The following is a 22,500-nucleotide window of genomic DNA, read 5'->3' on the forward strand; positions in this document are numbered from 1 at the left end:
TTCCACAGATAGTGCACTCGCCTTTGAGCTGTCTCATCTTGGTTCAGTTCTTGGCACGACAATACACTGCCATTCTGGTTTTTACAAAACGGATGTTAGCCAGCCATCACATCTCCTTAGATTCACACGTCGATGTGAAATAATTCATGTTGGCTTTTGAAAAGAGTAGGCCATTGTGGACTGATACCCTTTCCAAAAGATGTTCTGTCTGGCATCAAACCTGTGTTGGTGACAGGTCTGCTCTGCTGCTCTTGCTTCTCTGCCCTCTTCCACAGTCCTCATTTGGCTGCCTACCGTTTGCCAGGAAGTAAACTAAAATCACTCCCCATTCACTAAAAGGGTTCAAAAACAGATAATCTCTCATATAGGTCAGTAAGCTCACTTCCAATAAGACATCACGGAATCCATCAAGTCTTTCTTCTTTTCAAACAGTCTGATCTGTGACCAAAATTCAGAATAATGCCATAGTCATTCAACTCTCGACATGTTTCTGATTCTATCGATCAGCCGTAAATCTCAAATATGAAATGCTTGCAATGGTACCCAGCGCCGGGCAATGCTGGGTCCCTCCTCCCACCCCTTCCCCTCCCTCCACCCACTGCACCATTCAACCTCCGCCAAATCCACCCCCCTTCCCTCCAGACTCCCACTCCTTTCCCTCCCTACTCCAACCACATGCCCCTTCCCTTCCCTCCTCTCATCTCAACCCTTCCCATCCTTCCTCCCACCTCCACCCTTCCCCTCCCTCCTTGCAAGGTCATCTCGCAAGAGTCTTAAACCACCATTTTTTTTGGTCCATCTTGGAACAGGCCGCAACGATTTCTTCACGCGAAAGTTTCTTTTCTTTTTTTTTCCACTTTCCTCACTCATATCATAGTGTAGTGGCAGAGTTCCAAAAAGGGCCCTAAAATGGAGATAGCTTGCACAACTTTAGAACAAGACAAAATAGGTCTCATTTTGTTCATTTGGATGTCTGCGTAAAGAAAAATGATGTTGTACTCGTGAAATCTCCTGCTGACATGGTGTACAAACCCCTTACTTGCGGCATACATGAAAAACATGAAAAATTCAAGAAAATTCATGAAAAGTTTGTCGCTTGTGTTTGGATTTGCTCTCTCCATGTTTAAAAAAAAAAGTGTTGTTTTAGACCATTTCCTTTTGATTCTTAATATTTTGAAGCCATTTAGACCATTTTTGATTTGGAAGAGACTGTCCCGGATATGTTCTCTTTCTTGATGAGCGGTGGTTTTGTCATGAGACGGTCAGAAAACAGTTTCAACTGCGTCCCGACTGACCAAGCCTTGGAACAGAGTATCAACCGTGAAGCAAAAAGCAGAGGTGGTGTGGTCAATTTCACCCTGCGGAAAGGTGCACTGCTGCGTTGGCTCATCACTAGATATGTGACTGGCGAGTATTCCCAGTGCTTCAAGTCGATGTACCAGACTACAAAGTCCAAGAAGGGCCATGAAGAACTTTGTGCAGCCCGAAAAAGCAAAGACCAAAATGATGTTTCCAGGATAAAGGGGTATATTTCTGATCAATGCCAGAATCCGTTCGACCTTGATTCAGTTCCAGCTAAACTGGTGAACATTACCACTGGCCAAGTCGCAACTGAGAAAGTAGAGAAGTCGTCGACAGAAGATCCCAAAAACGGGAAATCCATGATGGAGAATTTTGTCAGAGAGAATGGTAGAGAGGTCTACAGGTTTCTGGGAGCCAATCCATAAAACACTGCTTGCAACTTTCGCTTCAATGAAAGTATGTCTCAAGAATGACAAAGATAGGAAGCTGTTGATTGACACAGAGGTGCTGTTTCGGAGGTTGCTTGCAGTGTCAAAATACCGTGAAATCGACATGTGTGAAGTCGTGCAGTATGAGTTAGCAGGGGTACCCACGTCCATGTTTCATGATGATGGCAAAATGAGGAAGACAAAGAAGTCGGATCTTGCTGACAAACTTGAAGAGAATGGGCAAGAGATTGTAGTTCTTCCACCAGCATCTATAAACACAGATGCCTACCTCATTGATGGCATGGCCATGATCCAGGGTATAAATGACAACCATTTCAAAACCTTCGATGATTTTGGAAAGCTTGTACTGAAGAGACTCATCAGGATTTTGAACAATAGAGATATGGATGTTGATGTCGTGACTATAGTGTTTGATAGATATGACCAGGAGCTTAGCATCAAGTCGTCAGAGATGGAGCGTCGTGGAACTTCAGATGCTGGGAGTACCATCCTGATACAGGGTAACAGGAATGTTCCCAACTATCGATGCTTTCTGAAGTCGGCAGCAAATAAGGCAGGTCTTGCAGCATTCACCTCTGATTGTTTGCACGAATGGTAGTGAGTTGTTGCCTGTGGGGAAATCAGTCATTTTAGCTGGAGGATTCAAAGAGGGTGAACTAGTGAGAGAGGTAAATGAAGACGGTGTGTCAGACATCCATGATCTGAAGTGTACCCATGAGGAAGCGGACACTCGCCTTCTATTACATGCAGTGAACTTGTCAACCCATCACTCAAGAATCATCTTGAGATGTGATGACACTGATGTCTTAGTGGTGTTACTTTATTACTGGAGTCGAGGGATGTTGTCGAGTGAGGTCTTCATGCATTGTGGACATTCTGGAAAAGACATTTCAAGAGAACGCTACATCCCGGTCCATGAAATAGCTCGAACACTTGGTCAAGATGTGTGCAACGTCCTACCCGCAGTCCATGCACTGTCTGGTTGTGACAGTACATCTTCCATGTACCGGATGGGAAAGAAGACCGCCTTTTCAGTCCTCATGGAAAATGCCAAAGCACTGCAAGGTTTAGGGAACTTCCAGGATGAAGAGTCATTCACATTATCTGCAATGGACTTTGCCTTGCTAATGAATGGAAAGAAAGCAAAAAAAACAAGCATCATTGAATGATTTGCGCTATCACCTTGCCACTACCACAGACAAACCAGCCTCGCAACTGCCTCCCACGGAAGACGCCTACAAGCAACACTCCCTTCGTGCCCGATATCAGACCATGATATGGTGTCAGTCATATTGCGAGGCCAGAAATCGCAGGTCCTGTCGGTCATGGATGGCATATGGACAATGTGAATGGACTTCGACCTGTCTTCTACATGAATGAATCTGCTCCTGCTGAAGTAAGGGATGTTACACATTTGTATTGTACGGACAAGAACTGTGAAGGTCTGAAATGCCAATGCTTGCAAGCAGGTCTAGAGTGTATACAGATCTGCTCCTGTAGGTCAGACTGCAGTAATCCATTCAATAGGAAGCCAGAGGAGATGGAAGGTGAAACAGATGGTGGAGATACCTAAGATCCCTTTTCTGATGATTTGGGTGCTGGTAATCATTCTTCTTGTTTTGTACTGAAGGATATTAAGCCTGAATATAGGACCATTAATTATGCAAGTTGATGTGTTAGTGAATAATGTACTAATCCCATTGTGGTAAAAGGCAAAGCCCTGGAGAGAAAGTGATGGGTTGTCCCAAACCTGACAGTGATTTCCGATCCTGAAAAATGGACTATCTCATATTGTCTTGATAAAGCTTAACGTATTTCACGGTACATAGAGAGTTAAATTCACTTGTAATCTTGATTATGTATTATTTGGAACATACAATTCCTGTGTGAAGTACCTGACAACATGCTATGACAAAATTATTGGCTTTGCTGGAGCAGTAAATCAGAGCTGTGTTCAAGTGTTGAGGGTAAAGTGCTGGAATGGGGGGGGTTAAAGGATTAACATAGTTCGTAGCATAAAAACAGTTGCTCAAGTACATAAGAACAGCATATATGTGAGTGTTTTGAGTGTTTCTACCATTCAGTAAGAATAAAAACCTATGCGGGAAATAAATTTCTTATATTTTCTTCTATTTCCATATTTTCAATGTTTCCGGATGTAAGGGGTTAATATGCCATGTCAGCAAGAGATTTCACGAGTACAACATCACTTTTCCTTAAGCAGACATCCTAAGGAAAAAAATGATACCTATTTTGTCTTGTTCTAAAGTTGTGCAAGGTGTGACAAAAATTTGGCCCCTGAACCACTGCACTATCATAGATTGCCTGATCATCATACCTTTGAATCGCTGGATACATTGCAATGCTTATAAACGCCCGGAGATGCCAGCATTCGTGTCTGAATATAATTTCCACACATGTCATAAGCTCTAATCTCTTAATCTCAGCTGAATTTCAAAATGTAAACTTCTTTATTTACTTCAGCAGCAGTTCTGACTGCTAAAAAAAAAAGTGTTCATTTGTCCAATTCGAACATCACTTGGGTGTCTTCGGGTGCAAGGTGTTTATATTACCAATCAGCAATCTGTAATCGCTTGCCAAGCCAGCCGTTCCTTGTCAACCGTTTCGGTGGAGTGATTGCTTGAGTGCTTAAGCCACTTGGTAGGTGCTCACCAAGCTGCTTGGTTCTTCGTTTCAAAACCATCAGAAGTAAGACCCATCGCTTTGCTAACAGGAATACCAATCTTTGCATAATTGCTAAAAAGCGGAGTAAAATTAACTTTCACCCTTTAAAAATTGTGTGAATAAGTTATTGAAATAATGGCTGCTTTCTCGTATTCTTTTCTCACCTGTGTTGCTAGTAGAGCAACCTGCTTTGTGATGCTTTAAAAGGCAGCACATAATCAGTGTTTTCTGAATCTAATCAATACAAGAACCAGAACTGAATGAGACTCACTTTAATATCAGTGAAGAAGAAGAAGGTGAACGAGGAAGAGATTTGTTTTAATGTAAAATGAAACCGGATAATCTATCCTCTCCTTACTCAACTATATCATACTGTTTGCAGATTGATAAAAAAATATGGTGATCAGAGTGCATGTAGGGGGGTACTCTTATTGCTTGACTAGTGGTATCCCCTATAGGACAATTGTTGCTGGCTGGATGCATGCAGGCAGGGACGGATGGACACAGGGATAGACATAGGCACACCGAGACCGAGCAACTTTTATTTTATAGACTTTATTAGTTTAGATGGCGATACAAGGCAAAAGTACCCGTGCTTTCAATTTGAACATATTGATTGGACATATGTTTCAGGCCCCATGCCGCCGGAGTTTGGCTCCACAGTGCCGTACGGTGCCTCGAGTGCATTTTTTCTGGGTTTTTTTTTTTCCTGCTGAAAATGTGCATTTTCCAATTTTTGGACGACATCGCTTTGTTTAACCTTTTTGTGCGATCTGCTTTCATTATCCACCCGTCACTTCGACATCGACACAAAGAAAAAAATAACATCCGTTGACCTCATGTTCGGAGTTCCTCCATGTTGGATCGAGCTATAAAAAGCATAGACAGACATTTTGTGTTGTCTGTGGTCTGATATATTTCACTAATTTTCTACTTGAATTCCTCTTTCAAAGAACTCTGTTTAAAGGTAAATCTTTGTGTCTGTTATTTTTATGCAGTGTGTGTGTGTGTGTGTGTGTGTGTGTGTGTGTGTGTGTGTGTGTGTGTGTGTGTGTGTGTGTGTGTGTGTGTGTGTGTGTGTGTGTGTGTGTGTGTGTGTGTGTGTGTGTATATATTACCACAAAGGAACTTAGAATAGGCCTCAGTGTGTGTGAGTCTTTGGTTGTTATCTCCATATGCCGCTTTCATAAGATGGAACAGAGTCCTCCCAGGTCTCGAAGCATCCACCTCAGTTTTGGTAAGGGGGATCATGATTCATGTACCAAGTTGTGAAGTTTGCCTGTTCGCAAAGTTTTGTTCTGAGGGCTCTTTTGAAGATCACACTGAGCCCCAGACAACTTCCAATTGCAGTTCGTTAGTGTTAATATTCCCAGGGATAGTTTTTAAGATCTCTGTGAGGTTCTCCTTCATAATTCCCATTGCTCCAATAATCACTGGTCCAATTTCGGCACTCTTCAGACTCCAAGATATTTTCACTTCATTTTTGAGAACCAGGTATTTGGTCATTTTCTTGATTTCTGCATCGTTTAGGCCTAAATCGCTGGGAACTGACACTGACACCTCAATTAGTGTGTGTGTGTGTGTGTGTGTGTGTGTGTGTGTGTGTGTGTGTGTGTGTGTGTGTGTGTGTGTGTGTGTGTGTGTGTGTGTTCCATAAAGCATGAAATTTTTCCCTGCTAACTCCCCTACCCCACCCCTCTGTCTCTCTGTCCCATCCTCACTTCATCCCCTCCTACTACAGTGCAACACCTCTCGCTCTCTCTCTCTCTCTCTCTCTCTGGACGATGTTTGTCTCATGGTGTTTGTCTCTGGATGTGTCCGGACAGTGTTTATCTTTGGGCGGTGTTTGTCTCTGGGCGGTTTTTATAGTATGACCGATAGAAAATGGATTTCAGACATTATTTTGTTTCCATCTTCACTGTTATTCTATGCAGAATCATTTTGATGAGACGGAATGAATCGTAATTAACGCTCGACGATACATCTGCCTTCCCTTCCTCTCACCTCATGCTGCCTTCCCTTCCCCCACCCATCCTCACTCTCACTCCCTCCTTGCCCTCCACCCCTCCTTGCTCCCCGACTCTTCCTCGTTCCCCTCCCTCCTGTCTGTTTTTCCCCTCCACTGTCTCACTCTCCCCCTTCTTCCTCTTCCCCACCCTTCTCTCTCTCTCCCCCCCCCCTCTCTCTTAATATTCCCATCAGCGAAGTGATGGGTGGTATTTGCTAGCATCAAATAAAAGTAACTACTGAATAGGGAAAGCGAAGAAAAAGTAAAAGGAAATTGAACTGTTTAAAATAGATAGAGCATGGACACATCGAGAGGGGATGGAGAGAATGGGGAGAGGGGGAGGAGCGGGGAGGGGAGAGGGGTGGGGGAGGAGCGGGGAGGGGAGAGGGGAGGGGGGGGAGCGGGGAGGGGGGGGGAGCGGGGAGGGGAGGGGAGCGGGAGGGAGTAAAGGGTGGGGGGAGAGGAAGGGAGAGTGGGGGATGGAGGGGAGAGAAAGGGGTGGGGAGTGAGAGAGAGAGAGGGAGGAAAAAGTGGGGTGGGGCATGAGAAAGGGGGTGGGGAGGGTGAGGGGATGGGGACAGAGGAGAAGGGGGGAGAGAGGGTAAAGAGGGGAGGGGAGAGAGAAGGGGAAAGTGGGGAGGGAAAGAGAGGGGGAGAGGGCAGTAAGGGAGAGAGGAGGGGATCAGTAGGATTGCTTTGGGGGTGGGGGGGGAGGGGTTGAGGACGAAGTTTCCTTCTGTATTCATCCTGTAAACCCCATTCCTCCTTTTACCACATTGTCCCCAACCTCTCGCTGCTGTTCCTTTTGTCCTGTGTGTCATGATCCATTAAGTATTCCAGCTCTTCCATGAGCCTTGACTCTGTATAAAAAAGTCACAGGTTGGCAACCATTGTACAGGCTCCATGGGCCAAATGGTCTCCTTGTGTGTTGAAGTTCCTTGGAAGGGAAGTCATCTATTACATATTGTGAACCATGGTGTCTGTCTATGCATTCATTTTGTTTCTTGTTTACGGCTTCTCACGCTGCATTTGAAAAGCTTAACATTCACTTTTGAAATGACGGGAGAACAGGCATGATAATGTTGATGTCAATTTTTTTTCTCGCAACCAGGATATTTTGCATTCTTTTGAGACAAATCCAACCTCCGAACGAAACCTCTGAGCTACTTATACCGCCCACCGCAAAATGGCGGTGCTGTGTTGCACCTACATTTTGCAGTAGAAGGTATAACTAGCTCAGAGCTTTGTTTCTGAGTGAAACCAAGAATGCAACATAATTGACCTTTGTTAAAGTCAGTGAAATATTATTTAAATTGATAGATGAACTTAAACCTTTCCCGTCACTGGGGATGGATACTTTTGCAAGCTTTTCCCGTCACTTGGGACAGGTACTCTTCCTCGTGTATGCATATTTGTGACCAAAGCGGCTTCTTCTTCTTCTTCATCTTCCTCTTCTTCAAACTTTAACAAATTCCGCCATATTGTTTATATAAGCCTAAGAGGCTAAGAAACACATTCATGACATGCCTGCGTTCATCAGCGGTTACTCTGACTTGCTTAATTGAGATATGTGCAAAAGGAAATATATCTTATTATAATGGAGGAAACGTATGTGGTTAAGTATGTATATTTGTGACCACTACTTCTTATTTTTCTCTTCTTCTTCCTCTTCTTCTTCAATTTTCTGCAACAAATTCTACCATGTTGTTTATATAAGCCTCAGCTAAGAAACACATTCATGACGTGCCTGCGTTCATCAGCGATTACTTTGACTTGCTTAACTGAGATATGTGCAAAAGGAAATATATCTTATTATAATGGAGGAAACGTATGTGGTTAAGTATGTATATTTGTGACCACGACTTATTATTTTTCTCTTCTTCTTCTTCTTCTTCTTCTTCTTCTTCTTCTTCAATTTTCTGCAACAAATTCTACCATGTTGTTTATATAAGCCTCAGCTAAGAAACACATTCATGATGTGCCTGCGTTCATCAGCGATTACTTTGACTTGCTTCACAGAGATATGTGCAAAAGGAAATATATGAAATAAACACCCGCCGGGAGAGAAGGAAAGCGGTGTATTGGGGGCACGTCTGCTCTGTACAGCTGGCAGTTCGACTTTCCATTCCAGTTTTTGATATTGTGTTGTTTTTGCCATCTGCTCTAACTGCCAACAAGAAAAAATTTAAAAAAAGATGAAGAAAAAAATGTAAAAACACAGAGGGATGAAATCTCAAAAAAACAACCAAACAAGGTCGGAATGACAGCACATTACGATGCCACAATACGACACCACAATCCTCTTATGGATTACCATCACGACATCTTTTGACATTTTACTTTTATTGTGGAATTGTGATGGATGAAGAAGAAAAAGAGAGAGAAAAAGAGAGAGAGAGAGAAAAAGAGAAAGAGAAAGAGAAAGAGAAAGAGAAAGAGAAAGAGAAAGAGAAAGAGAAAGAGAAAGAGAAAGAGAAAGAGAAAGAGAAAGAGAAAGAGAAAGAGAAAGAGAAAGAGAAAGAGAAAGAGAAAGAGAAAGAGAAAGAGAAAGAGAAAGAGAAAGAGAAAGAGAAAGAGAAAGAGAAAGAGAAAGAGAAAGAGAAAGAGAAAGAGAAAGAGAAAGAGAAAGAGAAAGAGAAAGAGAAAGAGAAAGAGAAAGAGAAAGAGAAAGAGAAAGAGAAAGAGAAAGAGAAAGAGAAAGAGAAAGAGAAAGAGAAAGAGAAACAGAAACAGAAAGAGAAAAGAGAAAGAGAAAGAGAAAGAGAAAGAGAAAGAGAAAGAGAAAGAGAAAGAGAAAGAGAAAGAGATAGAGATAGAGATAGAGATAGAGATAGAGATAGAGATAGATATAGAGATAGAGATAGAGATAGAGATAGAGATAGAGATAGAGATAGAGATAGAGATAGAGATAGAGATAGAGATAGAGATAGAGATAGAGATAGAGATAGAGATAGAGATAGAGATAGAGATAGAGATAGAGATAGAGATAGAGATAGAGATAGAGATAGAGATAGAGATAGAGATAGAGATAGAGATAGAGATAGAGATAGAGATAGAGATAGAGATAGAGATAGAGATAGAGATAGAGATAGAGAAAGAGAAAGAGAAAGAGAAAGAGAAAGAGAAAGAGAAAGAGAAAGAGAAAGAGAAAGAGAAAGAGAAAGAGAAAGAGAAAGAGAGAAAGAGAGAGAGAGAGAGATTCCAGCAGATGTGACGGTCAGTTTAATGTCCATCTGAGAGACGACACACACATTGATGAATCACGCTGTCTGTGAAACACCGGGATGACAGTTTATAGCTGGGTAGGGATTCGAACCCAGGCTAGACAGCTTAGAGTGAGTGTGCAATTGGCTCTTGGAATAGCCTCATGGCTATCCTGCCATGATGTGGCGATTCATTGCTTTGTAACTGAAAACATTTTTTACTCATTGTAATCACCACAAGGACAACCACGGCACGGTATCACCATGGAAGCTTATAGAGATTGAAGCTTTAAGAACGCTCCAAGCAAGCACTCCAACGACACAGTTGAAGAAGCTTTTAAAAACAAAACGTTTAATTTTTTTTATATGTATTCATCTATGCTGAAATGATGGGTCGTATAATAAAAGGAGATGGTACAAAAAGGGGAAACGTCGTGTAAAATAAATTTGCACATCTCCAGCAAGCGAGCCAATGCCCAACACACCATATGACAATGCAGGGCTAATGCATGCGAGTAGCCCCTGAACATTATTCAAGTCGATCGATATACAGTATTCAGTGGCAGTGCGAATATTGTAGCACACTCACTAAGTGGATTATGCACTCAAGGAAACACTCCAATTAAACAGTTGATAAGGAACGACTGGCTTGGCAAGCATATAGCGATCACTGATCTGTCATATTAAACGCCTCCCAGAGACACACGAAATGTCAAACTGTCACCGAATTGGGCAAATGAACATTTTTTTTTGTTTTAGCAGTCTGAACAGCTACCAAGTTCAATTCTGGAGCTTAAATTTTGAAAATCGGCTTAGTTTTAGAGATTCTAATGTTTATGGCATGTGCAGAAATTAAATAAAGACACGAACGCTGGCATCTCCGGGCGTTTATAAACATTGCAATGTATCCAGCGATTTGTAGGTATGATGATCAGGCATTCGCTGATATAAGTGAGGAAAGTAAAAAAAAAAAAAGAAACTATCATGAAGAAATCATTGTGGCTTCTTCCAAGCCAAGGCATTGTTGAGTAGGCCAAAAAAATGGCGGCTTAAAGACTCTTGCAAGCTGACCAAGATGGCACGTCACCATCTTAGAAAGGCTTATTTTGCTTTTTTTTGTGATGGGCACCCCCTAAATTATCTTCAGAAGGAGTGTTTGAATTAACCCAAACATACAATTTTCATTCATGCACCACCTTGGAGTTCCCTTAGTATGCATGCAAAGTTTGGGGCTGCTAGGTTTCATGGTTTTGGAGTTACGGAGGAGACAGATGGACTGACTGACTGATGGACAGGCACACATTGGCATTTATTATTATTGATCATAGAAATTCATATAAAGTCTTTAAAAGTGTGAAAAAAGTGTGAATTATCCAGTGCAGTGTATTTGCAAAGACAATGCTCTGGCATAATCTATGAAGTCTTACCCAAGGCACAACAGGCAAACTCCATCATGGCACCGAGAAGGTGATCTGGCTGGATGGCTTGGAGCACCAGAACCTGAAAAAAGAAGGTAGTGATTATGACAACAATAATAACAGCAAAACCCATCACAGTTTCATTGGTGAGTGCAGAAGCAACCAAAAGTCAAGTTCAGATAGCCAAATGTTTATCCATATGCCTCCTGAAAGCCAGCACATGCATTATTGGGAGAGTGGAAGCAGCATGTCCAAGGCAGTGACCAGGTCTGAATCTGAATTGATGATCTGAAACGAGGCTGTTGGAGAAAAGGAATTATTTTATGTCAACTGCGATGATGGATTCTGTGACCTTACTGATGATTGAAAGTAAGCTGGTTGGTCTGAGGGAAGAGAATCCATTTTTGCAATTTTTTATGTTATGCTGTGATGTTGGCCGATTTCAAAGCAGATGGAAGATGACCTGTGGTAAATGACTGGCAGAGAAAGGAAGTGCATGCGCAGCAGAGCAGGGTTTTAAGACACACCAGACGACCCGTGAACCCGTTGGGTTCCCGTTGTGACAGCGGTTGATGAAAAAAATCATTTCAAGAAAAAAAAAAGATAGCTCCAGCAAACTATACCGCTGAGGTTATTTGCATTGATCAAATAATCCCGAAGAGTACTTGAGTGAATTGGGAATTGATTTTTAAATAATTTTTTTCGTTGCCCCATTTGAACGAAACGTGATATTGCACGTCAATGTGAAAAAATAAACCAGAGAAAAGAAAGTCGAATAAATTATTGTGCATAATCTTCTAAACACAATTTTATTTTTTAATGAACACGGAAGTACGACATCAAAATGGCGATGATAATTTTATGCTTAAAAATATATCGTTCTTTGTCGAAACGAAATGTTTGAGATTTTAAAAATAAATCATTTCAAGAAAAAAAACAACATAACTCCAGCAAACTATACCGCTGAGGTTGTTTGCATTGATCAAATTCTCCCAAAGAGTACTTGACTGAATGGGGAATTAATTTTTTAATAATTTTTTTCATTGCCCGATTTGAACGAAATTTGATACTGCACACCACAGGCGAATGGTGAGTAAGATGGCCCTAAAATTTTTGTGCTATCGTGTACTGTTTTGGCTGTATTTCAGGAACATAGTACACAAATACATAAATACATACATACATACATACAAGATGAGAGTTTTAGTAATATATAGATGAGCTGATGCCATCTGATCCAGTTGCAGAGTCAGAGATGAGGGTTGCCAGAAACATTACAACCTTTTCAGGTGCAAAATATACAGAATCAGCAGCAAAAGACTGGAAAGTGCTCAACAACTGGAAGCTCCAGGGGCCTCGACCTGTTCATACTCCAAGCAGATGCCTGGCCCATCCCCATCTCCTTGAGATGCTGATCAACCTGCTGCAAACAGGAGGCACGTGGTTGGCCCATTGGCCTTCTTCACTCACGAGACTCCCTTACTGAGAGAATCTGGTGAGCAGGATTAGCGTCAGGAAAACAAGACACACATCCATAAAGCCACAGCTGTTGCTCACGTACTATGCAGGTAACAAATATCATTTGAGTCTCTCTCAGCAACCACTCATTGGACACATAGTCTGACCAGCTAAAGCCAAGGGTTCTCCAAAGAGACTTGGTCCCAAAGGAATTAAGTCTCCATTTCAGATTCCTGGTCAGAGTCCAAGTCTCACATCTGCAGAGCAAGACTGGAAACACCAAGGACCTGAAGGCTCAGACTTTCGTGGTCCTGCACAGGTACCGGCAGCACCAGACCCCATGATCCAGTGAATCCATGACTCCCCAGCCCCGACCCAGGCGTCTATTGGCCTCTGGCTCAGCCAGCAGACATGAATATCACTGCCAAGGTAAGTGAATCTCTCTGTGACCTCAACATCCTCAGTACAAACAGCTTCAGACAAGATTGCAGCATGACTGCATCATCTGCAAAATCAAGATCAGAGATCTTGAGATTCCCAAACGACAGAACGTAGCTTGATCTCTCCGACATCCTCCACACAATCCAGTCCATACAAGTGCTGAAAAGTGTGGTGGCTAGTACACACCCCTGACGAACTGCAGTAAAAATGGAAATATGTCTGAAATGGCATCACCACATCTCACCGCACTCTCAGTCCCAGAGTAAAGTTCAAACATCAGATTAATTAGTTTTGGTGGCACCCCATGAAGACTAAGAATCCTCCAGAGGGCACTGAGAGCAGCGTCACCCCTCGGTAGTGGTTGCAGTCCTGGCGATCACCCTTCCCTTTCCAGAGAGGGATAACAAGGCCCCTCTTCCAGTCAGTTGGGATGATGCCTGTTTTCCAGGCAGAGCACAGAATTGCAAGCAATGACACGAGTACAGCATTTCCACCAGCCTTGAGAAGTTCAGCATGGATGCCACAGATCCCAGGAGCTTTACCTCATTTCAACCGGTTCACCGCAGCCTGTGTTTCCACAAACGAAGGTGGATCACTGGTGATTGTAGGGTCAAGCAGTAGGGACAGTAACACCCCTGACATCCAACTCAACAGCTGGTGGATCAGCATGGTATAGCCACTCAAAGTCTCCGGTCCAGTGGGCCTTTACTTCGGACTTCTTTGACAAGAGTCCTCCAGCCTCCGCAATAATTGCAGTACACTGAGGGATGGGGTTGGAGGAAGGCAATGCACTTATTCCCCTGCAAGCAGGCCGAGAACCACAGGTTATGCTCAACCTCCACACAGATTCCTTGCACATCGGCCTCCTTGTGCACCCTTAGCACACATACAGTTTTATGTCTCAATTCCCTGAACAGCTCATATCAGCTCTGCCTTTAAAACTGGCCCTGCGACTCTGGTTAATGGTGTCCAGTGTCCCATGAGAGACAAAGTTCTTCTTTGCCAGACTGTGCGTTCCAAGACACCCACCAGCAACATCAAGAATGGTGGTCTTGAAGGCATTCCACAACTCTTTAAGATTCCCTAAAGCACTCAGACCCCCCAAATCCCCACTCAGCTGGTTTGCAAACTCCTCAGCTACCCTCACATCCTTGAGCTTGCCAATATCCAGCTTAGGCTGGGATGGTTCCATTCTCCTGGATTTCGGCTGCAACTTCAGAGTTTCTACCACAAGCCTGTGGTTGGTATTGAGGAACTGCGCACTCTGGTAGTTCTCTGACCCTGCAGTTCGTTCTGGATCATCCTCCAGTGACCAACAACCAGCATGTGGTCAATCTCCTTTGCCACACCACCAGCATTGGAATACCAAGTCCAGCGATGAGCCTGTGGGTGCTGAAACCATGAACCAGCCACCCGAAGTCCATGACTTCTTGCAAAGTCCAGGAACTTAGTGCAATTCTGCTTCACAGTTCCAGAGCCGTGGGGACAAATACATGTCGAATATCCATTCCTGGCAGTTCCAGTCGATGCAATGAAATCCACCAAGATGAGAAGAGTATCTCGCTGGGGCACTGATCAACCACAGACTCAAGCATGGCATAGAATGCGTCCTTCACAGTGAGATCACTCACCTCAGTCGGAGCATACACAGAGACCAGGGAAACGATACCTAAGGAGTGACGAATCCTTCGTCTCGTAATACGCTCGTCGACTGGTGTTACCTCAGTTATCATTGAAATCAGCTCATTGGATACATCTACAGCAACTCCTTGGGTAAGGTAACCATCAGTGACCAGAACAATAGGAGGTGTAACCACCCAACATGTATTCACCACTATTCCCCTCCAAACCTCAGAGTTCAAAAACCTGAGCTCAGAACCTCAGAGTTCAAATTCCTGAGCAATACCGATGTTCAAACGCCTGAGCTCAGATGATAACAGAGACAGGTGATCATCCTCTCTTTGGGATTGGACATTCCAGGCACCCACCTGAAAGGACCGCCTCAGGTTAACCCAAGGAGACCCCGCCGTCTGGTGGTCGACACCTCAGCACAGGACGACACCTCATATCGGAGACCAGTCCTGAATATTGTGACGTCCACGGGACTTGAACAGTCCCGCCAACGTAGAATGAGCCGAAACGATGGAGGCGGTTTATTTATTTATAACCCAAACATGGCGGTTCTAATCGCTCCACCGCAAACGGGACGAGGAAGGTGGCACACGAGTCGCTTTTCACTGAGTTGATGATGTTTATTTGTTTTTATTACTAACCAGAAATAACAAGACTCGGCAAGAAGAGGGGATCCGGGGCAATTCGACGGGATGGTGTGGGATCGGGCGTGGGGAAAAACACAGACAATTCCAATGAATATACAGATCTCAAACCCTCTAAGGAGCCAAGCACACACACACACACACACACACACACACACACACACACACACACACACACACACACACACACACACACACACACACACACACACACACACACACACACACACACACACACACACAACGTAGCTATTTCTGGTGGTCAGGCTGGACCGTGGTGTGGACTCAACTGTCCCTGGATCTGCGTCGGACGAGCTGGCCTTGCTCTCGTCACGGGGGCAGGAGAAACCGTGGTACTGTCGACCTCCTGGTCCTGGCCCAAGTCCGCTCACAGCCACTAGGGAACCAGTTCTGGCGCCAAGTTGCGAGCAGGAGAGGGAGGCAGATCCGCCCGCCGTTCGACCCCGTACTCCGAGTCAGCAGAACCCCAGAGCCAACCAAGGTGAGGCACGAGGCTCAGCAAGGCTCCAGGACACGATGAAGAACACGATCGAATCAGCACAACAACAAGGACGCTCTCCGTGCAACAGCCTCCACACCAAAAAAACACGATCGTTTTTGTCCCGATCTTCTTCCTCTTCCTTTTCGACCCTGAACAGAACCTTTTTATCCTCCTGTCCTCGTCACTTCCAATCGAGCCGTTTATTGGCCCACCGCCGTCGCCTTCTGCCAATCGTGATCACGGGGCGGAGCCATCCGCTGCACTGTCCTGTGACGTCACGGCCAGTCTCCAGAGAATACCAAAAGGGGTTTACGCAGACACACTTACCCTATCCCGTGTCCCTACCTAATTACGTGACAATTATCATTTCCCCCTTGAAGAAATGAACATTTACTAGACAACTTATCACCACTGAATTGCTACTTATTACATCGAGATCCTGGTAAACTCGAACAGCATGGCATACCTAATTAAACATCCTAATTACCCTTTGAATGCATACCCCCCCCCTCAAACGTAACACTGCCCCCTCCTCTGGTACCGCAGCTCCTGCAAGGTATATCACAGGCGCTACCGTACCAGCCTTAACACTTACTGACTCACACCTAATTAACCTAACGAAATAAAGTAGGAGGGGCAATGGGCAGCGAGTCGCAGCTAACTTACCTATCCTGCTTAATGTACTACCCCCTTATGGCCTTATCCTCGCCTAAACAATCATTCGTTTTTATTTTTTTTATTTTTTTATTTTATCACATGAGAGCACTGAGCGAAGTTGCACTCCATCTTCTGGATCATCGCTCTTGCCCAACACTCTTCCAGTGATCTGGGGAGGGGAACAAAAGGTTCCACAAAAACACAACACTTATACTTTACATTCCTACTCTAAGCCTTAACGACACTATTCACAGGATATTTACACTTTACCGCCTCCCCCAGTGGATGCTAATAGACCCAGCGTTACCTGGGGAGCCAATTTTCAAATTTGCTTGCCCCAAAATTATGCGGACATCATGCCCTTGCTGCACATGTCAAGTTGTGCGGGATCGAGTGAGACTCATACATCTTCACAACACTCACACCATGGTCATCATCACATTTCTAGGTCATGGTCCTCATTTTAATCATGCAGGCTGAATCCCGTCGTGGCCGTGGGGTGGGTTACCACAAGATGATGGGGGCATCTCAGGTGCAACCATGCCCACAGGTAAGCTTTAGTCCAACCCGGACGTTTCTCCGCCCCGCTCCCTTTGATTCCCTCCCCCCTGGTAGCCATCAGCTCTAATCCCGTACAACACTCTGGAAGGGGTCTCACTGGCTCCTCTGGCCTTCCTGGGTCGCCAAGGTCCTCCCCGCCTTGGTCGCCCAACCAGACCCTCTCCCAGTTGCCTCCAGACACTGTCACCATTAGCCACCAGGTGGTGAATCTCCTTGAGGGGGGTCGCAATTCACGCTCATCGTGAGCTTCAGCAATCCCTGTGGACAAGCACATCATCCCCACCCACAAAACCCACATGACTCCCCCACCCCATCGGCCTTACATGTGACACCTGCATTTCTAACACTTCACCGACCATGACCTTCCCTATTACCACACCATGTCCAATAAAAAATCAACGTGTGCACCATACATTTCACTTCTTAACTTGAAACAACTCACACAGCACTTCTCATCCGATCCACGCACCAGCCATTGGACAGCCACTCGTGCCCGCTTTGTTTCCAATTACCCACTGTCCCGATTGTCACTCTAAAACCAAGCAGAACTCACAAACCCATGCCAATTTTTCCACAATTCATTTTTTTTTCCACCAAAGGAGGGCACTTCGCCACAATCTCAGCAGCCGAGCATGGCCGTATATGCTCAGCCCAATCTAGTCTCCCCGACCCCCGACAGTGATTTCCGGACCCGACCCATGAAAGGGCATCTCGGATAGACCTGGCGGTTCAGCAGGAGGATTCATCCTCTGAAGCATTTGGGTAATGCCAATTTCTCCCAGCCCCCCTCCCTGATCCTGGATCTCCGCCTGTCGGATCGTCACCGATGGCCTCTCGGGCACCCGACCCGGCCGCCTCCATGAGGCCAGCCTGGCCGCGCACTCGGCCGCTCGGTGCACGTTGGGTGGATCCTGTAGCTCCACTAGCGCTCGGACCTCAGGGTCAGGAAGAGCAGCTAAAAATTTCTCTAGTGCCAGTCTGTCCCATGCCTCCACTGTAAGGTCCCGATACGCGATCCTGACTGATTGGTAAATGTCCTGTGCCAGCTCCTGCACTGTCTCACCCGGCTTTAATTTGCGGTGCTGGAGCTGGGCCCGCACCAGATCACAGTTTGCTGCAAACCCAAACCAACGGCTCAACGCCTCGCAAATGTGGGAGCTGGTCAACATCCCTCCGCGATCACGTTTAACACATCTGCGGCTGGTCCCCGCAACGTTGCCACCAAATTCCCTGTACGTTCCCGCTCATTCCACCCGTTTAGTCGGGAAATGCACTCAAATTGTGTCAGAAAAGCTTCAACGCTCCCTGACCCGTCGAAATTTACCAGGGGGATCACTTTTACGGTGGCCCGCTTCTCAGTTTCTCCCTTGTCCGAATCCAGCCCAGGGATCAAACACCCTTGTGGCTGCGTATCCAATTTTGGAGCCCACTGTGGCCAAAAATGTTTTGTGGTGAGGGTCTCGTGGGTCAATTTTGCCTCCTGTTCCAAACATTGAATGGACCGATTCACCTCTTCCCGCAGGATCTTCTGGGCCCGCACAACCTCTTCCAAGGCTCCGTCGCGAGTTTGTAGCTGCTCCTCAACCAACCCGGACACTCTACTTACAAAAGACGGCTCTACCAGGCCTTTATCCAAGACTTCATCTTGGCTCATAATTTTATCTTGTTCGTCCAAACGAGCCTCCAATCCTTTTACCTCCTCCGCCAAATTCATCCCTTGCTTCCTCAGCTCTCCCCACTTTTCAACCTGCAGCTGCATACGAGCATCCACACAGGCACGATGACGTTCCAGGCTTTCATCCACTTTATCAACCCGACTGTTCGTTGCATCAATTTTATCTACCAATTTTTTTCATATATTTTCCCCCTCCAATGTAATTTCTACCTTTGTTTCCTCCAATGTAGCCTCGAATTTGCTTTGTATTTCTCCCAATTTAACATCCACACACTCCTGCATCTCAGTTTTCATTTTCTCCATCTTTTCCCCCAATTCATCCCTCATTAAATCAATCCGTGCACCCAAATGTACCCCCATTACCCCAATTGATCTGTCATTTCTGCCCTCTGTGCCACGAATTGATTTGCTATTTGTGCCGTCATGTCCCCTATTAAGTATGTCTTCACTAACCATTCCACGGGCTTCATGAGGAACAACTCACGTCCCCATGAAGCCGGTCTAACTAACTCTAACCCATCCCCCTAACTAGTTGTTTCCTGCGCCCAAAGCAGGGGCTCTCCCACCCCCTGCCCAGGGAAACCTGTTTACTCGAAGTGGCGAAGCTTGCTTTTCTCTTTTTTTTTTTTCTTTGCGCACCAGCACGGCAATTCGCAACCTGCGCTCTTTTCCCGTGACGTCACGGCAGCTGCTTGCGCACCTCGTCCCTTCTCGGATGGTAACATCGGACAGGGATTCCCTTCTGCCGGATTCCAACCATGCGTGCCGCCACAACATCACCCTGCGCATCCCAAACAAGCCTCGCATTTTGAGGGGTTCCCCACATGAGCACATGTGCTCTGCTCGTCCGTAACCCACGCCGCGGATTCCCCGATGACGTCACTCGCACCCCGAAACCGCGCGATTTCTCGCGCAAGCCGGGGCACGCATAACGCATCGGGGAAACCGCTTCGCACGCTCTACGAACAGAACGTGTGACGCAGGTCACATGGAGCTTTACATACACGCTCGCCTGGAGAACCCATCCGATCCAAATTCATATTTCCAGCCTAACTTCTGTCCGTCTGCGGGATCGGCTTGCATCCACTGCGTGCGTTTCCAGATCGGATTTCACTCGCGCAGGCACGCACGCGGCGGCCTCGTGCGAAGCACAGCATTGAACCAGCACGCTGCCGTGCAAATCCGGCACGGTCACCAAAACAGCTACGGCCGCTACACGGCCTTTGTCCCTCATCTGGCGCCGTCTTCGTCGCAATTTCACGCACGCACTCCCACGTGCCATGACTCTTACACACCTTACCATGACACTCGCATTTGGACATGCGGTTGCGTGTTCCCGCATACCAACCGCCATCTCCCTTTCATACCGCGATCTCACACACGCGGTTCCTCTCACACACGGCCTTTCACCCACACTATGTGCGTGTTTCAACATGCAACATCCACACTTGTAAGCACACACACCGGGACAATCACGCTGGCAATTCGCGCCACCACAAGTGCTCCCGGGGCCTCCATACTCCCCCAAGCTCCGCGTGTACCAGTTCACAGCACTCGCCCCCCAAACTTGCAGAGCTCGACTGGACCCACCTGGTCGTGATCCGCTTCAAGGGAGCATAGCGTATCCCTTCGCTCCTGAAGGAGGCTATCCTGCTGCTCGCACCGGGTCACGGGACATTCCCCCAAGCTCACCCTCATTGTCCCTCGCTAACTCCATGTGTGTGTTCGTCTTTAGTTTCTTTTAATTCCTGCATCTCCGTCGTCGTCACCTCTACCTCCTTTAATTTCTCCGTCACTTCGTTTATTATTGCTGTTTCTTCCTGGCTCCATTTTCCTTCCTATTCGAGTTGTTCTTCCATTCTGTGCCCCCTTAGTTGTTCGTTATCTTTCCGGAGCTTTTCCATCTCTGTGGACTCCAACTTTGCTCTCTCCTTGAGTTGGTTAATTTCAAATTCATATCGTTTTTGTTTTCTCTCCCACTGTTTCTCATGTTTTTTCCTTCTCCAATCTCATAGTTTCCTTCAAATGGCCGGTCTCCTTTCCCTGTTTCATTCGTTGTTCCTTCACTATCTCCGCGTACTTCAACCTTGCTTTATTTTTCAATTGTTCTTGTCTTTCTTTTTAAATTTCTTTCACCCCTTGTCCCTTTTGTTCTTCCTTCTCCAATCTCATCGTTTCCTTCATTACTCTTTCTTGCATCTCATTCTTTAATCTTGCTTCTGCTTCTAACTGTTCGATCTGCACAGTGTGGTTCCTTAACATTTTATTTCATTCTCCGTTCTCTTTCTTTCCTCTCTCAACATCCTCAGCTCGTTTTGTAATCCCGTCTCTTTGTTTTGGTGTTTCAGTAACTCAGAAGCTTTTTTTTTCTAATCCCTTTCTCATCTCCACACCTCTTTCACATTCTTCCTTCCTCATTTCATCCATTCTCTTGCTCATCTCCTTTCAAGAGTTTTTTTTTAGATATTTCTCTCTTCTTTTTATCTTCTGTTCTGAGCTTCCTCTTATCCGATCGCCTGATCTTACCTTTTTCTTCAGTTGTTGCAATTTCAAATCGTGTTTCCGTTTTTCCTTTTTTATTTTTCATTTTCCTTTGTTTTCCATTCTTCTTCCAAGTTATCTCTATCCCGGGAGTTACTAATTCGCTCTTCCTCTATCCTTTCATTCCGTTCGCGCTTCTCATGTTCCAACTCATGGGTACGTCACTCCACTTCCCTCATTTCTCCCTGTAGTTCTTCGAACTGTCTTGACTTTTCCAAAAATTCTTCCTTCCTTTGGTCCAGAGATTTCTCTCCTCTTTCTATCTCCTGTTCCAGGCTCTCCCTTATCTGATTGCCTGATCTTACCTCTTCCTTCAGTAGTTCCAATTCCAAATTGTGTTTCCGTTTTTCCTCTTACAGCTTTGTTTCCCATTCTTCCTCCAAGCTCTTCCTATCCCGAGAGTTACTAATTTGCTCCTCCTCTTTTCTTTTATTCAGTTCGCTTGCATTTTGTACCAAAAACCCACGAAACCATTCTACTTTCGTCGTTTCTCCATGTAGTTCCACAACTGTGCTGGCTAAGTCCTCTTCCAGCTCCCGCATTAGTTCCTGTGCATCGGCCAATCGTTGTGATTCCGTGTGCACATAATCCTCATGAACCCACTCTGCGTTGGCTAAGTCTTTTTCCAGCCCCCGAACTCGCTCCTGTGCCTCGTCCAATTCAATTTGCAATTCCTCTATACAGTTATCACCACACCTCCACTGCTCCAAGGCATCCGACAATTGTGTTTGAAGTTCGCCAATGTACGCGTCGTCGCCCTGTTTCGCCTGCCATGCCCACGTGGTTTGAACTGGTGGGCGGGAGCGCTTCCCCCGTGCCCTGCGGCTCGCTGCGCTATTAATAGCAACCTGCTCACACCTTGTGCCGCTGAGGTGCGGCTGCGCCGCCATTTTGCGACTCCGTTTTTGGTTGCCGGTAAAGTTCCTGCACAGGCCGCTCCCACTGACGACAATTCGTGGTGCGATTATAATAAAACGTTTAGTCCTGGGCCATGAATTCTACATTAAAGCATATTCCTCCCTGCCCCTGCTCGCCTTGAGCTGCCATTTTGCGTATCGGAAATAAAAAATTTCAACGCTCGGAATTTAATGGAACCGGAGGGTCGCCTCGCACAACCTTGATCCGGTTCCGTAAATATGGTTTGGAGGGGGATGAATTTGCATCCCATTCCTGATACCAGTGTTGTGGATTCTCGCCCGTTCGACGTGCGGGCGACCGCCTTTAGCTAAATTGCAGCCGTGCGCGCCCACCGAACGAGCAATCGAGTCGCAGCTTTTCAGATCAACGCCGAAACCCAGCTATGGGTGTTGTTAACCACACCATA

The 22,500-nt window shown here is 45.6% G+C and overlaps 1 protein-coding gene and 1 long non-coding RNA gene across 9 annotated transcripts in view; one reads left to right on the forward strand and one right to left on the reverse strand.

Moving 5' to 3' along the window:
• LOC147027032 (uncharacterized) overlaps window positions 1-22,500 on the forward strand; it is a 215,886-nt gene that overhangs the window by 86,118 nt on the left and 107,268 nt on the right. The gene's annotated exons all lie outside the window — the stretch shown is intronic.
• The window catches only part of DYNC2H1 (dynein cytoplasmic 2 heavy chain 1), a 326,677-nt gene that overhangs the window by 54,553 nt on the left and 249,624 nt on the right, over window positions 1-22,500 (reverse strand). For all 8 annotated transcript variants that reach the window (XR_015058641.1, XM_085883078.1, XM_085883083.1 and 5 more), the window contains one exon: window positions 11,075-11,147. Coding sequence is in view for 7 of the 8 variants with exons in the window: in XM_085883078.1 (XP_085739204.1) it covers window positions 11,075-11,147 (73 nt within the window). In the remaining variant the exon portion in view is untranslated. The remainder of the gene's footprint in view (window positions 1-11,074; window positions 11,148-22,500) is intronic.

The sequence above is a fragment of the Eptatretus burgeri genome, chromosome 5 (genome assembly GCF_056783735.1).
Source record: "Eptatretus burgeri isolate ZD-2024b chromosome 5, Ebu_testis_v1, whole genome shotgun sequence".
Taxonomy (NCBI): domain Eukaryota; kingdom Metazoa; phylum Chordata; class Myxini; order Myxiniformes; family Myxinidae; genus Eptatretus; species Eptatretus burgeri.